At 30.7% G+C, this 21,057-nt stretch overlaps 2 protein-coding genes across 11 annotated transcripts; both read left to right on the top strand.

Annotated features, from left to right (window-relative positions):
* The first annotated feature begins 651 nt into the window (after positions 1-651).
* LOC113866393 (protein NUCLEAR FUSION DEFECTIVE 4-like) lies at positions 652-9,791 on the top strand. 10 transcript variants are annotated; one of them, XR_003505066.1, is made up of 4 exons: positions 652-1,271; positions 5,010-6,224; positions 8,259-8,419; positions 9,298-9,594. XR_003505066.1 is itself a non-coding variant. In XM_027501324.1 (3 exons), exons 1-2 carry the CDS (start codon positions 777-779, stop codon positions 6,192-6,194), a joined length of 1,680 nt encoding a protein of 559 aa, XP_027357125.1. In that variant the 5' UTR covers positions 652-776; the 3' UTR covers positions 6,195-6,224; positions 6,938-9,791. The 10 variants fall into 10 exon arrangements, 9 of the variants coding, with proteins under 9 accessions (XP_027357125.1, XP_027357124.1, XP_027357123.1 ...); XM_027501324.1 differs by having other exon boundaries at positions 6,938-9,791; XM_027501323.1 differs by having other exon boundaries at positions 6,930-9,791.
* Positions 9,792-11,106: 1,315 nt separating this feature from the next.
* Positions 11,107-13,513, top strand: LOC113849279 (protein NUCLEAR FUSION DEFECTIVE 4-like). Its single transcript, XM_027479067.1, has 2 exons — positions 11,107-11,754; positions 12,036-13,513. Exons 1-2 carry the CDS (start codon positions 11,290-11,292, stop codon positions 13,191-13,193), a joined length of 1,623 nt encoding a protein of 540 aa, XP_027334868.1. The 5' UTR covers positions 11,107-11,289; the 3' UTR covers positions 13,194-13,513.
* The last annotated feature ends 7,544 nt before the right edge of the window (positions 13,514-21,057 follow it).

The raw sequence follows: 21,057 nt of genomic DNA, 5'->3' as shown, positions 1-21,057 counted from the left end.
TATTTTGTCTATTAATTTATTATTTTAATTATTTTCATTTTTATTTTCTATCTATTATTATATACTGTAAAATAATAAGAGATTAAAAAAAGGATAAAAACTGAAAACAAAATATAAGACTAAAAATAATAGAGAGAATATGAGCAAAAAACATTGGACCTTTGTCCTTTTATTTCATAAGAAAAGAGATTATATAAAAAAAGTAAAGTAAAAAAGACAGAAACTCAAAAATCATTTAAAATCAATTTTAATGATGGAGGATTGTTAATTGAGTATTTAAAAATTACATATATGCATTATTTATATCTGGTAAATTAAAAAAAGTCAGAAATTTGTAATTCTTAAAAAGAATAATATATTTTACTGTATATTTGAGAGAATATTTTATATTTTTTAAATTAATGGTTATATTATTTAAAATAAATATTAATTTTATAATATATTAATATATTTGATATAAAATTACTGATAATAATAGATATATAATGTGATCTAAATTTATAATTACTCTGTAAAAAATTGACAACAATAAAATGTTAGTGTGTGAGAGGATGTGAGGATGACGTGGTTCTTCTTCCTGTTAAAATGCGTCGTCTGCCACATTTATAGCGGTCCAACGTAGGTCCCACTTTCCCTTTCCGGTTATCTCCTTACGGCATGTTTGGCAACAATATAAACTGAATCAACAAAATAATTGGAAACGGAGCATAAACAACACAACACGTCTCCTCTTAATTGGGCGAAGGCATTGCATGATTTAGAAGCGGAAGGGGGTGATGGAGTGGGTGGCGAATCGGTGGACGGGGGTGGCCGCAGCGATATGGATCCAGTGGAGCTGCGGTGCATCGTACACCTTCAGCATCTACTCCCCTGTGCTCAAGTCCACGCAAGGCTACGATCAATCCACTCTCGACACCGTCTCTGTCTTCAAAGACATTGGTGCCAACTTCGGCGTCCTCTCGGGGCTCCTTTACTCCGCCGTTACCCCTTACAACCCCCCTGCCGGCGTCCCCGGCTCGCCGTCTAAGTCTAAATGGGCCTCTCTTGGTGGGCCCTGGGTGGTCGTCGCCGTTGGGGCCGTCCAGTGCTTTGTGGGCTTCATCTTCATATGGGCCTCCGTCGTGGGCCTGATTAGCCCGCCGCCTGTGCCCGTTATGTGCTTTTTCGCGTGGCTCGCCTCTAACGGTCAGACCTTCTTGAACACCACGAATGTCGTTACCGGTTTGCGCAATTTTCCCCAGTATAGCGGTACCATCATTGGCATCATGAAGGTCTGTATAAAAGGGTTAGAATGTTAGATTGATAATTTTGTTCCTAGCCATTATTTTTCATTTTCGTCTAATGCCAAAAAAAGGTTACATATTTTTTAAGGTAAAAAGATTCCTACATTTTAATTCCTACTAGAGTAAAAAACATTTGCAAGCTTATTGTTTGTTGGAGTTAAAATTACCTTAATTTAGCGGAGCTATAGGGATTAAAATGTGTAATTAAAAAAAAAAAAACTAAAACATGTACAGTGTATTTAATAACACAAATTTATAGTTTATTTATTTTTATTAGTAAGTTAGTAGAATTGTTTGGTAGAAAAAAAAATGTATTAACTTTTAAAAACTTGCTTATTAAAACTACTCCAATTATCATTCAACTTATTATAAACAAGCTATAAGTATATATGACCTTAAATTTTGCTGAATTGTCTTTGAGAGATTAAAATGTGTAATTTTTAGTGTAAATTTTTTAAAAACTGAAACGAAAAATAATGTAAGGATATGTACTGAAATTTTCATTTAATCTAACAAATTCAGTAAAATCTTAAACTGTTGTAGCTTTGAAAAATGGTAGATATCAATTTTTAAATACTATTTTATGTGTGTTTTTCTGTGTTTTTTATTTAAGGACTAAACAAGAAAATGATGTTAGATATAGGTGTTAGTTATACTGTTAGATGTAGGTGTTAGTTGTAATTCTTTCTCATATTTTTTATTTCAAAATTACCACCTTCCTATGATCTTGAATTTCAAGAATCTCATATAATTAGGATGTTAAAGATGATTTACTTGATCCAAAGTCTTGGTGTGTTTCTTTGATAGTTTTGATCTTTTAGGATTTTTTTTAATTCTTCTTTCTTTCTTACTTTAGTCTCTCTCTGCTAACGAGTGTGTGTTTTTTTCTAATTATTCTTATATTGGTAATCCCTCTTTTATATTTCTAATAGAAGAGGTGAGAATCTTTTCTTTTATTTGAATTCATAATTATATTCTCATTGATTCTATCTTTTAAAATTAACAACTATCACATTAAATTCTATAACTATAATTAGACCATAAGTTACATAGGCTATTTAATAATTTGTTAAAAGAACCACAAATTTCAGTGTGTATTAACTTAACTCAACGAGTTGATCGCTTCTTATGGTTGAATTCCTTGACATATGGTTAGTTTGTTTTCTTTTAATACAATTCACATAAACATCTTAGTCAGTAAATCCAATTGAGATGAAATTTCATTTTTTGTTAACCTCAACATCTTTTCTTTAGATATATAAACTAGCTTTTGATGTCACAAGAAAGCACGATATTCATTAAGTACATTTATCTTACTATTTACACCATGATCAACATGAAATAAAGATTCAACAAATTCAACATTATGATTGGAATGATATAAAACATCAATTAAAGTATCAGAACCAAAATAATACATGTGTTTATATAAAGAAAATACACTATTACCAATCTTAAAGTTAAATCCAACATCATCCAATTTTGTAACAAAAACTAAATTCCTAACACATATAGGAACATAAAGATACTTAGCTGGATCTATATAATAACTAGTGTGTCTAAGATCAATCTATAAGTTTCAATTCTTTCTATGCGTGTCTTCATTCTGTTTTCTATGTATTAAGAACTTTTTAGATCTGTTTATGGGTTGGATCGAAAAAAATCCATGCATTGTATATGACACATGAGTAGTTACACCAAAATCTAACCACTGATATGATTGGATACTTCAATGAGATTTGATTCAAAATATATTAAAATATAGTATTTACCTTTCTTTTCAAACCAACTCTTTTTCTTTTCGGACAATCCTTTATGAAGTGACCAGCTTTTTTGCAGAAAAAGCATTTCTGGTCTTGGATTTAGCCTTTACGAACCTTCAGTAAGATTTTATTCTTCTCATCCTTTTTACTTACTTTAGTCTTACTATTACTAGCCCTTTTATGAAATGTGAGATAGACAAAGTAATTTTTTATTTTCTTCAGCCTCTCTTTCTCTTGAACCAATATGTCCTTGATTTCCTACAAGTTCCATTTCTCTTTATGAATGTTATAATTCACTTAAAATTGACCAAACTCGAGAAAATGAGTTCATAATAAACTATGCCAGAAAGAATTCACTAACTTCCATATCCATTGATTACTACTTGTTGCTTGATTAACCATTCCAGTCACATGATCATAAATAAACTGTAACCAAGTAAACTTTTTAGTAGCTAACTCACTTAAGATGGTGCTTGAGACAGACTTGTTAGTAATATTCGACTGTGAAAATTCTTTTATCTTTGTCATAAATTTCCTTACATTGCCAGTCTTTGGCATTAATCACTTTACATTTTCAGCTATAGTCATTTTCAACAAACTCAAGCTAAGCCTATTAGACTTTTCCCAAGTCTTATATAGAGACTTTTCTTTCTCCGTACTGGTCTCAGTAATAACTGTAGGTTTTTCATCCATTATGATTACTAAGACTAAATCTATAACACTTACTTGGAATTGAACTTACTTGAACCAATCCACATAACTCAGTCCATTGAATTTGACAATGTCATTGCCTAAACCAAACATGTTCATAGAAAATGCAAAATGTTATACATACATAAACATTAATGCTTTGAATATATTTAATATATTCAAACAATTACTAATTTTAATTATGCATTTAAGTTCACTTTTGAAAAATACCTAAATTCGTAATATAATGTATAATGATACTAAAACAAACATGCCTTAATAGACAATCAATCACACTTAAGTCAACATGCATGTTATCTTTGAATATACAAACATATTATCAAGAGTCAATATATCTCTTTAATGTTATTAATTATAAGCAATGATTCATTTTTGGGTGATACTCCTAGTGTTATAACTAATGATCTTAATTGTTTATCCTAAATTTTTATATCATTTAATAGCATTATATAAAATTTGAACAATTTAAAATATACAATTAGATGCTTAATAACCTTAAAAGTTAGGTCACTTTAGGGACTAACAAACTGCCTTACATAAACATTAAATTGTGAACTATTCAATATAATCATACAATTCAGACTTCAAACTCATAGATTTAATAACTTTGGCGATTAAAATCTTTTCTAATATAATTCCAAATCAATTGATAAAATCACTACAAACTACACTGGATATTATGACTCGCTACAAAGCACAGGCATGCTGATCTTTATGTAGGTGTAGGTGTTAGTTGTAATTTTCTCTTTTATGTTTTTTATTTAAAAATTATCACCTTTTTCAATGATCTTGAATTTCATGAATCTCACACAATTAAGATGTTGAGAAAACTTACTCGGATTTATAGTCTTAGTGTGTTCTTTTGATAGCCTTATCTCTTAAGATTTTCCATAACTGTTTCTTCTTTCTTTAGTCTTTCTCTAATGATAGAGAAAAGTTAATAAGAGTATGTTCTTTTCTAGTTATCTCTAATTTTTATATTAGCAATTTTATATTCTGAAAGGAAGAGGGGAGGGTTTTTTCTTTTATTTGAATTTATAATTATATCTTTACTGATTTTATCTTTTATATTAATAACCATTAAATTAATTTTATATTTTGAGTCAAGCAATAAGTTACATGCCCATTTAATAAATTGTTAGAATAATCTAACTGTAGATATTAAATTATTAATTTAACCAAAAATAATAAATTTCTTAACTCTCAACTTGTTCGTGACACTGTTTTATTCCATTGGAATTTTCCTGTTCAGGGCTTTCTTGGACTCAGTGGAGCTATCCTGATCCAAATCTACCATACCTTTTGTGATGGGGACCCAACAACCTACCTTCTTATGCTTGCTTGCTTGCCTGCATTCATATGTTTATTGCTTATGTTTTTACTGAGAATTTATGAAGTGCACGGTGGTGATTACAAGAAGCATCTAGATGGGTTCTCTGTGGTCACTGTGATTATTGTTGCTTATCTCATGTTCATAATAATTTTACAGAACTTCATTAGTTTGTCATATTGGGCACGGATGTTCATATTTGTAATCCTTATCTTTCTGCTAGCGTCACCTTTTGGTATTGCTACCAAAGCTCATTGGGAGGAGTCGCGGAAATTTGCACAATCGGATACCATTGAGAGGGCTCCTTCAGCAAACAAGGCCACTTCCTCCAAATATTCTCCATCAGGGGATGAAGTGGAATACCAAGAGCTACCTAGTGAAGAGGGGCAGATACAGGTGACTTCAGATGACACATTGCCCCATGAAGAAGAAAAGAACCTCTTGCTAGCTATGTGTACAGTTGAATTTTGGATGTTGTTTGTGACCATGATATCAGGGTTGGGCTCTGGGCTGGCAACAATAAATAATATGAGCCAAATAGGGCAATCTCTTGGCTATAGTACTATTGAGATTAATAATATGGTGTCACTGTGGAGTATGTGGAATTTTCTTGGCCGCTTTGGAGGTGGTCATGTATCGGATTATATTATGCACAGAAAAGGTTGGCCGAGGCCCCTGTTGATGACTGCAACTCTGGGGACAATGATTATTGGGCATTTAATTATAGCTTCTGGTTTTCATGGAAATTTGTATCTTGGTCCTGTCCTAGTGGGCATCTGCTATGGTGCACATTGGTCCTTGATGCCTACAATCACTTCTGAGATATTTGGTGTAAAGCATATGGGTACCATTTTCAACACTATTGCAGCTGCGAGTCCATTTGGATCTTATATACTTTCTGTGAGAGTTGTGGGATATATATATGACATGCAAGCCGATGAAGATGATAACACATGCTTTGGAATCCACTGTTTCATGTCTTCGTTTTTTATCCTAGCAGGTGTGGCTTTTCTTGCATTTTTGGTTGGTCTGGCATTATACTTCCGGACCCGAAGGTTCTATAAGATAGTTGTGCTTAGAAGATTAAAACATTATGCAAGAAGATGAAGATTATATTTACGAGCATTTCAACACAAGGTAAAGGCTGAGGAAACCAGTGTTGTTTTCTCTGTTTTGTTTGGCATAAATATAATTAATGCAATATTCTAGAGTTTATCTATGCAGCTAATTTGAATTATGCATTTTACTTGCTGTGTATATACAGAATAATCAAATAAATGTAATCTACTGTTCATTCAATTGTCATCACCGTTGTCTTAGATTGTGAGCATAGCTTCCCACTTTTCAGAAGCCATTTCTTTTCTACAGTTATTTATTCATTTCCTTCCCAATTGGTTGGTGATAGAAAAAGAGAGTGGGTTGGAAAATGTTGGGCCAAGGTAAATAATGTATTTACAAGGGAGCAATAAGAATGGTGCTCGGGGTAAAGAGGAAACAACAGTGTGAGTGTGTAAAAGAATTTACCCTTGGCAGCAAGGTATTGGAGAGGAGAACTGTGCAATGATGGGTGAGTAAAGGAAACATTGAATGTAGAAGCAGTGGGAAATAGCGAAAGGGCATAACATGAATGTAGAATCTTCATTCTAGATGGTGGCCTAGAACTGGGAAAGCAGGCTCTTTATATCAATTTTGATTGTTATCCCTTATTTCTGCATTTTTTATATTTCTTCTATTTTAGTTTGTGTTTCCTTTTGTTGAGAATTACCTTTTACCTTGCAAAGGAGATTTCCTCCTTGATTTCTATTATATTATCAATATTAATACTTGCACCTATCAAGTTAGTATCAAAGATTTCAATCCTGGGGAGCCTCTAGATGGTATTGGCACACTTGGAGGGAAGCTTGGAAACTATTGAGTGGAGGATGGACTGAATTCCTGACCTGTCGAGGTGCAAAGTGAGGAAAGGGTGTAACATTTTAAATAGTACTCAATCAATCAGATATATAGGTGAAGCATGTGGCGAAGACGGTGGTTTGTTTGGAAAGAAGGTTATTGAATTGGTTCCCCTCCAGGTGTGAGAACTGCAAATGCGTCATGATGAAGCTGGGGTTCCACCATGAAGGGGAGGTTTCAGTTTGATTTGTCAGACAGCATATGCGATGTTAATGGAATTGTGATACAGTAGGTCAATCATGGAGTATCACAAGACATAAGCAATTTGAACTCCTTTCAGCTAAGTTGTGTTATGCTGATCAGGATTGAAATTGGATGCTTGGTCGATTACTTTGGTATTTAACATGGGTCAACAAATAACAGGCCTGTTGAAAAGGAGGAAGAAATTTCTGCTATTATGTTGTTGGTGGTTATGAAGAAGATTGAGAAGGGAGATGAAAGTAGTGGTGGAGGTGAGGATCTGTATGGGGCAGATCAGAACACCCAGAGAACAGATCATGGATCTAAGTTGGAGATGGTCTCTGTCCCATGATGCAGCATGTCTGTATGGGTGAAGATGTGCGAGTTGTCCAGTTCTGGGTTGATAGAAGTATTGAGTTCTGGTCACTTGCTTAGTTAGGCCAACAAACATGAGAAGCAAGGATGTTGGTAAGAATGAGTCGCCAGAAACAGGTGGCAGCAGAGGGATCAATGGACACTGCAAAGGTGTGGGGCTTAGTGTCCAGAAGGCCAATGGCTTAGGAAGCGGTGGACGTGTGTTGTGGGAGAGGTGGTCAAAGTTGTGATGGGTGTTGAACGTTCACATCTTCAGCCTTGAAAGCACAAAGCAGAAAAGTGAAGCAGCTGCATAAGTTGTGGGGAAGCAAATGGTTTCACACTTTCACCCAGATGTGCATTTCCCAGAGGGAGAAGATGGATGTGTCAATTGGGATGCTTCTTGGATCTTGAAGGCAGATAGAGGAGGTGAACCTGCAGTTGTGTTTTGTAGATCATTTGAAATGAGATTCTGGTCTTACCTTCTTTTTATCATTATTATTTGTTATCGTTCATTTCTGGACATGTTATTTGCTTGTTAGTATTAGTATTCTCTACTTTCTTGATTAAAGATAGGAGAAATACTTCCATTCTATTTTGTTAAAGAATTACGCCAAAATCACTCTGAAAGTTAAGAACTTGTACAATTAAATCACATGAAGAGGTTTTTTCATGTTGTTGTAGCATGCTACTATCTGTATGTGATGAAGTTTTTGAGCAGTGGAGTGTAAGGAGGAAGCACAATACCATGATAAGTATTCCTCACAATTTATGGTTGGTAAACTTTGGACGGTTGTCGGACAGAACAGGAAATCTCAAACTGCAAGCTTTACATATTGGGGGAGGTATTGATTTGTTTCAGGTTTTTGTTTGTATACTAGGTAAACTAGTTTGGAAGAGGTTGTTAATTTTTTACTTTTTATAAGTCATGCATTATGATGATTAATTTGCTTTGTATTTCATATATACCTTTGCTGCAACCTCGAGAAATATGCAAATTGTGACAGTAGTTGGCAAAATAACGAGGTACCTTTATTGAGGTCTACCCTACCTCCCCATTTGGATGATATTACCTTGGGAATTGTTTGGAAAGGGAGAGAGCAAAATTTTTATTTTAATAAATATATTTTAATTTGAGAATTTTTTAAAATTAAAGATTTCAAGTGATAAATTAGCATAAATATAATATATTAATCATTTATTTATTATCATAGATTTAAAAATAACTCTAGTTATGAAAATTATTTATAAATTTAATCATAATTTTATTTTTTAATTTAAAAATAAAAAAATTTCCTCCCATCCTTTCCAAAAACTTCCTCTCTAACACCCCCTTAATAGTATCAACTCCTGTTAACCCTTTTAAACCTGCTGTTGGGTTTTAAAATGATTTTACTTAGTTGAGCGCCACAGACTAAATCAAGCATGCTTCTATTTTTAATGAGATTTTGATTTGATCACAGTATTGTTTTGTCAATTATTATTTTTTCCATACTATCATTATCAATGTATTAATTTGATGCATGATTAGTATTGCCTGCACATAAAACTTTCTCAAATAACTTGCCTGACGGATTAGCACTCCCTGTTGTGTACGATTCTTTCTTTCTTTCCCTTGATTCTACATTTTCTTATGTTAGATCGTGCACAAAATTTGTTTGTAATACAGTCTATTAGATAGATAGATATAGATATATTTCAAATCACAAGTTTTCTATTTCAGTATAATTAGCTCAGATTAAAGTGCTGGGCATGGAGAAAGCTAGGCGCCGTTGCTTTATTGTTCATCCTAAAAGTTTTACTTTATACAATGAATGATCCCAATGCTATCTTGCTTCCTTGAGAATATGTGATTTGCTACAGGTGTTTTGCACTTGATACCTTCTTTAATCAGCCTGACTCCACGTCCCTCTGTTTCCTTTTTGTTTGCGGGAAGGTCTGTGCACACTTTCAAGTTCCTAATATGTACTACTGATGACATATGTTTTGGACCCTAGTCTTATAATGCTTATACTTTTTTCCAAACAATTGTCAAAGATTATATTATTAAAAATTCTCATGTATTACATATTGGTAATGTAATGTGTTTGAGACTGTATTTTGGTGAATAGTAGTGTTCCATTTAATATATATTAGTTATGCATGTGTTGGTACATAATGCACTTTCTACAATTTGAGTTTTTAAGGCTATAGCAAAGATTTTTGCTCTGAGTGAGATTTCAGCAACATTGGTTTTTTCCTTTTTGGTATGCGTTTGGGTTAGTTTAGTATTGCTTCTGCTCTGTACTACTGGTTTCTGATATTGATTTTATTAAATGAGAGTCATATGGGTTGGAATGTATTCCAAGATTCAAATCACAAGTTAAATTCAGCTTTTATTGGATGGATTCACAAATTACCGTTAGGTAAGATGCTATAGTGTCTTGGTTTATTAGTTAGTTCTTTTTTTTTTTTTTTTCGGTCAGTCTGAAAAGCAAAAGGCGAAACTACAATCTCAAATGGCATCAACCAGGTGGAAGGAACTAAGTTGGGGAGTAGAAGTGACCCAATGCTGAAAGCTGCAAGGTGCAGCAAACCCTTGCTTTGGCAACCAATCAACACAATTGTTAGCTTCTGCGTAGAATATGGGAGAAGGACAGGACCCAATCTCTGGCTGATAAATCTTTATAGCATGAAAATTAGAGGGGCCAAGTGATGAAACTGATTCACACCTTCTGAGATCATCACGATGGCAGAGAGGAATCCGATTCACAATGAACTTTTCTCTAGTCCACCCCTCATCAGAGAAGACTTGTGTTTCTAGCTTTCCAAATGCACCAAGCTATCACTATAAAATTAGTTGCATGGCACCCCTGCACGAAATGCTTGATCGACTGCTTTGAGTCTTAATGAACACAGAAAGGGTGGTTGGAGAACCTGGTGAATGTCTAAATATGTTTGGTTTTAACACAATCACGGAGGCAATGTAATGTGGATGGATTCAGCATGCGCACCACACCATAGCAAGCTTGATCAGATGAGACATGGCGAGACACCCTCATAGCATTTCTCACCATTATATGCCAGAGAAAGTATTTTATATTTTCTGGAAGATGCAATTTCCAAATCCATTGAAGGGAGATCGGTCGACCTCAAATGATTCCCGTAAAGAAGTTTCCTTTTTTTTTTCCCCCCCACAAATCAAGCTTCTTTACACCTCTATTTAGTAAAAATAAAATAATTTAATTAAAGACAAATAAATAATTATTTACATCTATATATTAAATTTAATACCTTATTTTTTATTTTACAAAGTTATATCATATATTTTCTTATATATGGCTTGAGTGCTTACATTAAACCAAATAAATTTATCATTGGTTTATTTCTTAATTATTTATTTAAATACAAAGTTTATTTTTATAATTTCAATAGTTATTATTTTAATTTCTACAACCAATAGAAGATTTGTAACTTATTATAAAAATGAATTTTTATTAATTACAACATTTTTAAAACTTCAAGATTTTTCCTGTGAATTTAATATTTTTTGTAAATATCTTTGTACTAGTGCCTTCCAACTAGGTGGCAAAAGAACAGTGTGCACGCCCAGGTGTCATCACTGGGTAGAACTTAAAACAAAAGAAATACACCGGAAGGCAAAGCTCAGTTCAACTGATGAAGAAGGAACCCCAAGAAGAAACCCCATCCTAGAAATTGAGGTACCCGACATCAAATGGAGTTTGCAAACTTGAATTTGTATCTGAACTCAAAGTGGTTATCGGTAGTGGCGAGCATATGGATTCAGTGCACCAGCGGATCACTCTATACTTTCTCCATCTACTCTCAAACTCTCAAGTCAACGCAGCACTACGATCAATCAACGCTCGACGTCGTTTCTGTTTCCAAAGACATCGGAGCTAACGTTGGGGTCCTCTCTGGCCTTATATACGATTTCTTCGCCCGAAGAACCACTGCTGGGCCTTGGCTCGTCCATTTCTTGGGCTTGGTCCAATGCTTCTTGGGCTATTTCCTCATGTGGGCCGCCGTCGCCGGGCTCTTTCCGCCGCTGCCCGTGCCTCTCATGTGCCTCTTCATGTTCGTGGCGGCTCATGCTCAGAGCTACTTTAACACTTCCAACGTTGTCACCGGCGTACATAATTTCCCTAATTACAGCGGAACCATCGTCGGCATTATGAAGGTTTCCTTTTCCTTTTCTTCTTGGTAAACAAAAAATGAACTTTGCGCTAAAAAATTGATTAATTGTATTGTGAAAATTGTTTACACGCTATTTTTAATATGAAAAATTATCATTCTCTACCCTCATTAAATGTATATATACCTAGTAAGATACAAAAGGAGAAGAGAGATAAGAAAAAATTAAGACTGGCGATATGATGTGATAGAGAAAAAAATACGGTAGAAGAGAGGGAAAGATACTGCATAGATATATGAATATCATTGTTTTCCTCTTTGTGATAGGGATTTCTTGGTCTCAGTGGAGCAATATTAATTTTAGTGTATCGGACAATATTCAACAACAAGCCTACGTTGTATCTTCTGATGCTTGCACTCTTACCACCAATAAACACTTTGCTGCTTATGTGGTTTGTAAGAATCCATAAAACTCGTGGGGGAGAAGAAAGGAAGTACCTGAATGTGTTTTCTTTGATGGCTTTGGTTATTGCTGCATATCTTATGGTTGTTATAATTCTAGAGAACGTTGTTGGTCTGCAATCATTTGTCCGCATTTTTGTATTTGCTGTGCTCATGGTGTTGCTTGCCTCACTTTTTGGCATGGCATTTAAAGCACAAGAAAGAAACTCCAGTGGAACTTCGGAAAATTTTCTCGACGAGCAGTCCCAACTAATTGCGGAGTCAGGCCCTGAGAAGGTGGATGCAAGGGAAGATTCTTCCGACTACCCTTTTCCTGATTCTAACAATCAAAGGACTAGTTTGCAACAAGGAGAAAACCTGAACCTTATCCAAGCAGTGCAAACTGTGAACTTCTGGGTTTTGTTTATTTCTATGGCATTTGGTATGGGATCAGGCCTTGCAACAGTTAATAATTTGGGCCAAATAGGGGAATCCCTTGGTTATTCCAGCCATGAGACAGGTTCCTTGGTTTCTTTGTGGAGCATTTGGAATTTTCTTGGCCGTTTTGGAGCTGGTTATGTTTCAGATTATTTTTTACACACAAGAGGATGGGCAAGACCATTGTTTATGGTTAACACTTTAATGATCATGAGCATTGGTCATGTGGTGATTGCTTCTGGACTTCCTGGTGCTCTATATGGTGGTTCAATATTGGTGGGCATTTGTTATGGCTCTCAGTGGTCCCTAATGCCCACAATCACTTCTGAGATATTTGGTGTGGGACATATGGGCAGCATATTCAACACCATTACCATAGCAAATCCAGTGGGATCTTATATATTCTCTGTAAGAGTAGTTGGGTACATATATGACAAAGAAGCATCAGAAGGAAATACATGCATTGGAACTCATTGTTTTATGCTTTCTTTTCTCATAATGGCATCTGCCACTTTTCTGGGTTCTGTGACAGCTTTATGTTTGTTTTTGCGGACAAAAAACTTTTATGATCAGATTATACGGAGAAGAATTCAAAATGTTCGGTGATGGAATAAAAAGATCAGGCTGTAGTATACTGTGAAGGAATAATGAATTTCTTGGGTTCAGTGACTTAAAGGTAATAATGTCTGCCTTTCGTTCACTTCGTGTGTGGGTACATGAATGTAATTACTCTCTTTGATTCTTGTTACACTACAATTTGCTGTAGATATATGTGGATTATCCTCTCCAACACAATGTAAATGTGATTAATTTTTGCAGTCAGTGTGAGAAAATCTTTATTTTGTTGTGTTTACTGCTCGCAGTAGTCTTGGTACTGTTTCAAATTTTCCATGTCTAACATGTTTCTACATCCTGAAGATATTTATCTACCTATTTCACTCAAAGCACCAATGTGGATTTATTTAAGATGAATGAACTCTGCGAAATTAACATGTTTCAAATTTTGCAGTCAGTTGCTACTTAAAGCAACACTAAGTTTTAATATGAAATGGAATTCCAACATTCTGAGTACTCAGGTTATCCTATTAAATTCTCTAATGTTGTGCACATAAAACTTGTGCATAGGTAATCGTTGTCAACTTGAGGGAGGATTCAAAATTGCTTTCAGCGAAAAAGTAAGGAAAACTCTGAAAAGTGTGCCTAATTTTTTCCCCTGATTTTCAAGGAAATTCTTAAGGCAAATTTCTCAAATTATTTTTTAATAATGCCAACAGTTCCATGTTCATTCAGTTGACCCAAAACATCTTTTGACTCGGACTTTTTAATAATTTTTTGTGCAGCCTAATGTATTCAGATTTTATTCATAAGTTCTCCTAGATAAAACTAATTTTACTCCTCTTTATAGAGAAGGTATTATTATGTATTCTATTTTAAATAAAGTGAGCAGTTTGAAATATTTAATTTTTAGAGAAGTTTTTTTCCTTTCATTTTGATAAGAGAACACACTCTTATTTATATTTAGTTTTTGAAGAAATTTTTTTTTCTTTTATTTTGATACTAATTTTTATTTTTTTTGTTTTTAGGGATGGAAACAGGCTAGGTTGCCGGACAGGAGTCTGCAGCCTGGTCTGACTTTTTTAATAAATAAATAACGTTTAGATTTTTTTTAAAGCATATTTAAGTAAATAAGTTAGATTTGAACTATTTCCAAAGTCTGTTAAACATGACAGACTGACCTATATATATATATATATATATATATATATAATTTAAAAATGGATTTATCAAAATATGTTTAAATATATTTTTAATTTTGTTATATTAAATTAATATATTATGTTATAATTTTTTTTATAATTATAATAAATAAAAATTATATTCTATTAAAAATTAAAAATATTTATACACGATTATACTTTTAAATAATAAATTTATTTAATAATAAATTATCATATTTGTTACATTTAAATAAATTAAAGAGTGGTTAAATCTTTAAATAAAAATAAGAAGCAAATAAAACTGAATGAAATAAAATTAAAAATTGAAATAATAATATTATATTAATATATTTTTTATATTCTTAATTTTATTATTATTATTATTTAATTATTATATTAATATATTATGTTTAATTCTTTTTTTTCTTTATAATAAATAAAAATATGAATTATATTTTATTCAAAATTAAAATTTTATAAAAAAATGATAAAAAAATAAAATAAAAAATTATATATATATATAATAGGATCATATAATAAATAATATAAATAACATAATTTTAAATAAATTATATACAATAATATATACTTTTTGTAATTTAATATATATTTTAGTTTTATTAGTATAAATTTTTTGAGTAAAGTATCTATAAAATTTTTTTACATAGCAACACACCTAAATATAAATATATCAAATTTTAAATAATTATTTTTTATAAATTTGATATAAATGTAAATAAATTTAAAAAAAATATAATTATTAATATACATTCAAAATTTAATAATTAATAAATATTTTAAAAAAAGTATAAATAAAAAATTAAAATTAATTTATCAATTTATAATATATATATATATATATATTAATATATTATATCAGTGATTTTTTTATATTATATTACTTGTTATAGTTACGTATATTTATTAACTTAAAATAAAAATAAATAAAATTAAATATTTTGTAATTATTTTTTAATTTAATAATTATTATTATTGTCATTATATATATATATATATATATTAAGTTTTATTTTTTATTAAGATAAAAGTTTAAAAATATAAATTATTTTAATTTAAATATAAATTTTATTAATTTTTACTGTTATTTTTTCTGTATTCTTGAATTTTATAATATTAATATTTTTTATCTGCAATTTTTACAATGACTATTTTTTTAAATATAATAATTTTTTTAATTTTATATTATCAATTTTATGTGATTACTGTGAATTTATTTATTAAATATAAGATATCTTTACATAAATAAAATATAATTATCATAAAAAAATAATTAAAATTTTTAATACTTTAATTATAATTATAATATATATTTGAAATTTAATAATTTATAAATATTTACATAAATAAAAAAAATTAAATTATTAGATAATTTATCAATTTATATTTTATATATAAGTATATATTTTAATTTATTGTATGAGTAATTTTTTTATATTACATTAATATTATAGTATTGTTAATTTTACGTGTATTCATTAATTTAAAATAATAAATAAATAAAATAAATAAAATTAAATATTTTGTAATTATTTTATTTTTTAATTTAATAATAATTACTATTGTTATTATATATATTACATTAAATTTAAATTTATTTAATTTTTAAAATATAATAATTTTCTTTCAACTGTGTGAATATTATTTTTTGTAATCAATTTTATGTGTTTATTATAACTTTATTTATTAAATATAAGATGTCTTTAAACAAATAAAATATGATCATAAACAAAACTAAAATCTTTAATACTTTTATAATTTTTTAAAAAATTAAGAAAAATAAAAATAAAAATTTATTTAATATGAAACATTTATAATTAGTGCTCAAATAATATTTTAAAAATTATTTAATAGACTTCAGATCAGACCAGGCCACCTAAACAGGTCAGGCCAAGTTGAAAATAAAGCCTTTAACAGACAACAGGTTAGGCTCAAGCCTAATAATTATGTTATAGGCCTGACCTGTTGAAAGTAAAGCCTAACCTGACCTAGTCTTGCCTGTTTCCATCTCTACTTATTTTCAAAGATGAATTTAAATCCTTTCTCAACTAATTTCCACACACTTAGCAATTTTGATCAATTTTAGGTACATATAAAATATTAGAAATTAATTTTGTATTTGTGCAACTTTTAATGGCTACAATTCCTTTTTCTTCAACTATAATATAAGATCATCATTGCCTATTCAAACTGTTGATACTTGTGATCTATCCAACTCTCTGCAAAGCACTTGATCCTGGGTTATATGATTGGTACAATTGGTATCTACTACCCAAGACTTACTTGAGCTACTGCTTATAAAACATGTTGCTACAAACCATTGCTCTTTCTTCTTGTTGATCAACAACTTCAATCTTTTTTTTTTTGTTGAAAGTTACTTTTTCAAATTCTCACATGATGCCCTAACTTGTTGCACTTTTCACACTTAATGTCTGCTCTTCTACATCATTTGAAAGGATGATAATCCATTCTGCCACAATGCTTGCATGGAGGAAATCCTTTACTTTTTTTTTTCTTTTGTGTTTCTTGTGTTAGTAGTTGCTTTGTGAGTATGAATATTCTTCTTGTATTTCTTCAACTTGTTTTTTTCTCCTTGATTAATTTGCAATTTAGCTTGCAAAGCTTCTTCCACATAACCCTTAAGCCTCATTTTTCTTCTTTGCTCTTGAGCTTACAAAGCATTCAAAAGTTTTGCCAAGGTGAGTTTTGACAGATCCTTGGTATTTTTCAAGGAAGTGATAGTAGCCTCAAATCTCTCAGGGGAAATCATCAGTATTCTCTCAACAATTCTAGAATCTGAAAATTTAGAACCAAGCAACCTTACTTTATTAGTAATTGTAAGAATCTTATTAGTGTACTATTTAATTGTTTCATATTTAATTGTTTCAGACTCCTCCATTTCTGCATCTCAAATTCTCTAACCAAATTTAGGGCTTGTATTCTCTTGATTCTCTCATCTCCTTCATACTCCTTCATACTCATTCTAGAGGAAATTTTAGATTTCATAAGTTGATTTGATGGTCATGAGCCTTATAAAAATGTCTTGTGAGACAATAACAAACAAAGAAGCCCTTGCCTTTGATGTTCTTACTTTTCTTTTATTATGATTTTAAATCTGAGCCATTGTTGGATCTATAGGTAAAGGAAGAATTTTCTAATCCTCCTCACCTGCTTCCTATAAATCATTTGCTTTCAGATGTATCTCCATTCTTGCAGCCTAAATATAGTAATTATCACCCTTAAACACAAGTGATACTAATGTTGTGTATGATGTTTCAGAATCCATCTATTTGATGAACTGAAGTAAGGTGTTTAGGATTTTATGGTGAGTTTCACTCAGTTTACTCACAAGTGCCTCTAATACATACCAATTTGTTAGTAATTGTAACTCACTAAAAACATAAGACATGTATTTTTATTAAATAATATTATGCTTAAACACAAATTTTGTAAGAGAGAGAAGTTTTAAAGAATAGTAATGAACTTCCTAAATTATAGCTACTAACATTAATTGCAAATGAGTAATTAAAAATTAAAGAAACAGTCCTAAAAAAATTGATGAAATAGCTAGCAAAAAAAATAAAATAACAGACAACTGTTGATACACACTATAAAAACCTATAAAGAGAATCTAAAATTCAATTGCAAATTATTCTTGAGTTTATTTGTTTCCTGAAAAAATTTCACCATAAATAAATAAATTTATACGAATAAATTCAAGAATGAAGTCTTACTACAAATTTTTAATGATTAAGACCTAGTGAAGAAGGGCTTAAAGGAATCAGAAAGTTGAGTATGAAGCTCAAAAAAAGCTCTTGATGAGGAATTTTCATCAAAGGCCTCCGGTAAAAATAATTCAATGAAAGTTTTTACTAAGTAAGAGTTAGGATGAAAACTCCTATGTTAGAATATTAGAATGATCCAAAAGATACATGATCACTAATGTTTTTGAATTAGGATTGAACGATAATCTTCAAGACATTTGTAAGGTTGTTTTGGTGTATACATTGAAGGAATCAGAAAAGGAGACCACGAGAATTTTTATGTTGATGATGAGATTAATAATAATCCTCTTTGATATTATTATTTAATTGATAAAGGTTTCAATGAAAGATCATCAGCCTGCTTAGAGAAACTTACTAAACTTGCTAAAAAAATGAAAACTCATGTGAAGCCACTGTATGTATTAATAAAAATAAATGATGAATTCAAAGTCAACAAAGTGTTGATTGACTCTAGTGCTACAATCAATTTGATGCTAGCTTTTTGTTGAAAAAGATCAAGAAAGGTGAAAAAGATATACAATGTCATAACATAACATGGTTCTTATAAATTATAAGGGTAAGACTTCTAGCTCGAAGGACATTATTGATGTAAATGTGAGGGGGTTAATATAGTTTCTTGAGCAACCCTTTTCATAGTAATCTCTTCTAGAGCTAAATACAACTTGTTGCTAGGAAGAGAATATATTAATGAAGTTAGAGCGGTTCTATATCTTTAGAATAGTAATGAAATTTTAGGATGTGTTGATAAGGACTAAAGTTACGTCAAGACTGAAGTGCATGTTAGCATGCGTGAAAGTAAGATCGCAACATCTTCATTTTCTTATTTAAAAATAAATAAATTTTTATAGCAAAAAGAGAAAAATAAGAGAATTTTATTCTATTTTATAGATTTAAGAATTGAATAAAAGTAAAACTCATATTTTTCTTATGAAAATTTTAAAAAATTTAAAAGTATTTAAAATTTTTAAAGGAATAATTTTGAGACTTTAAAGTGATAAATAAAATTTAAATTTTTGTCTAACAAATTATTAGTTCACAATGCATACACATAATTTTAAGATATAATGACACTTCAAAATTATTAATTGTAACAAAAATTTATGAAGATAAATTTAAATTATAAAACTAACATTTAAAGTAATTTACATAATTTTGTCAATTCAAAATATAAATATGATAAAACATTACACTTCAAATTATTCTAAATCCTACAGAACAGTCTTTTTTTACAAGGTTACTGAATTATGAACTTAGAACGAACTAACCATTTTTATCTCTTCACTTTCATTACCTGAAAAATATTAGTAAGAGATGAGTATCTCACACCTTACTAAATTTCATATTCGACAGAAGAAATATATATATATATATATATATATATAATACTGAAAATATTATGTAATATATATGTATTAGATTGACAATAACATTCAGAGCATATAAATTATTGTTACAGCAGAGCACATACATCCAACAAATCAATCATCTTTGCAATCATTTATGACATATAATTTTACAATAATCTGTATATCATAATACATGTATTATACCACATCAATCAATATGTTACAATACATGTGTCTTAATCGCATCTATCAATGTATTACAACACATATATAATAACATCAATTAATATGTTAAATGCATATATTATAATCATACAATTTCTATACTATTTCATATTCATTGTCTCTGGGATCCCTTTAGGACTTCATAGTATAGATAGTTGCTAGTTAACTGCAGCAACACAAATATACGTGTGCTGACCCGCCTCTTTTTAGCAAAGGAATAGTTAAGAGCCTCGTCAAGAAATGAGTGTATGACTTGTGAATGTTTTTACTTTCAGCAAATCATTGTGCACCCATTTACAATTCGCATTCACCACTTTCATTTTCTGAAGATTTTTCAAATCTTCTCTGGACTCTATACTACCAGTGTATTTTTGTAACTATCTATACTTATTCTCAGTATTTATCAACTATTCTCATTCTTTTCTATATCCTTCTCATAGGTCAATGTGTCATAATACGTGAGTCTTGATCATATAACTTAATGTATTACAATACATGTATCATGAGTACACCTTTCAATATATCATAATACTCGTATCATAATCACGTCCATCTGGCTCACGTATTATAATCACATTTCTCACAATTTTACCATTAAGTCATATCATTCCGTTTCATACATAAAACTCTTTCTTCATATGAGAACATTCCCACATTTTTCATAAATAATATAAATCTATCAATTTTAGCATATCCAGCTATCATACAACATCCATATTCATTATATCATCTAACACATAAATATTATCAAACAATTTCACACCACACAAACCAATACAATATACCGAAGGTCGGATACCTCCGGACTCAGCCCAATCATACAATCCAATATACACACTTTCTCAATAATAATAAAATCATCTATCCTAAAGTCTAGCATTATCCAATATTTATAGTATATCTATTATTTCCAAAATATTAAAGAGAAGTTAGGGTTTGGGATCACCCCCTTACCTGAAAATGAGTCTCTTAGATCGAGTTTTTCTAAAGATTCGAGGGAAAGACACAACATCCTGATAGAGAATATCGTCTTAAGGGTTAAAAGTTTTCTTAAGTATCACAAGGTACAAAACTTTAGATCAGATAAAATGAAGAAATAAGAATGAAGTTGGAGAACCAAACTTCAAAAAACTTACTTGAATTTGAATGATTGAGCTCCCTTGCCCAAATTCAAAGGAAGATTGAGGTTTATAAGAGGATTTCTAAGAAGAGAGGGTGAGAAATCAAAGAAAACAGAGGAGAGGTTGAGATTTTTGGATTGTGATTCAATTTTCTAGGTTAGAGACCTTTAAATACTCCTTAACTCAGATAAAATTTTTCTTTGCTATTTATCATTTTCATTACAGCAAGAGTATCCTCCTATAGTGAGAGAATTATC

This window comes from Abrus precatorius, unplaced genomic scaffold (genome assembly GCF_003935025.1).
Source record: "Abrus precatorius isolate BTA unplaced genomic scaffold, Abrus_2018 Scaffold10, whole genome shotgun sequence".
NCBI lineage: Eukaryota > Viridiplantae > Streptophyta > Magnoliopsida > Fabales > Fabaceae > Abrus > Abrus precatorius.
Note: the sequence above shows the minus strand (reverse complement) of the source record. Positions and strands in the feature narration are given on the sequence as shown.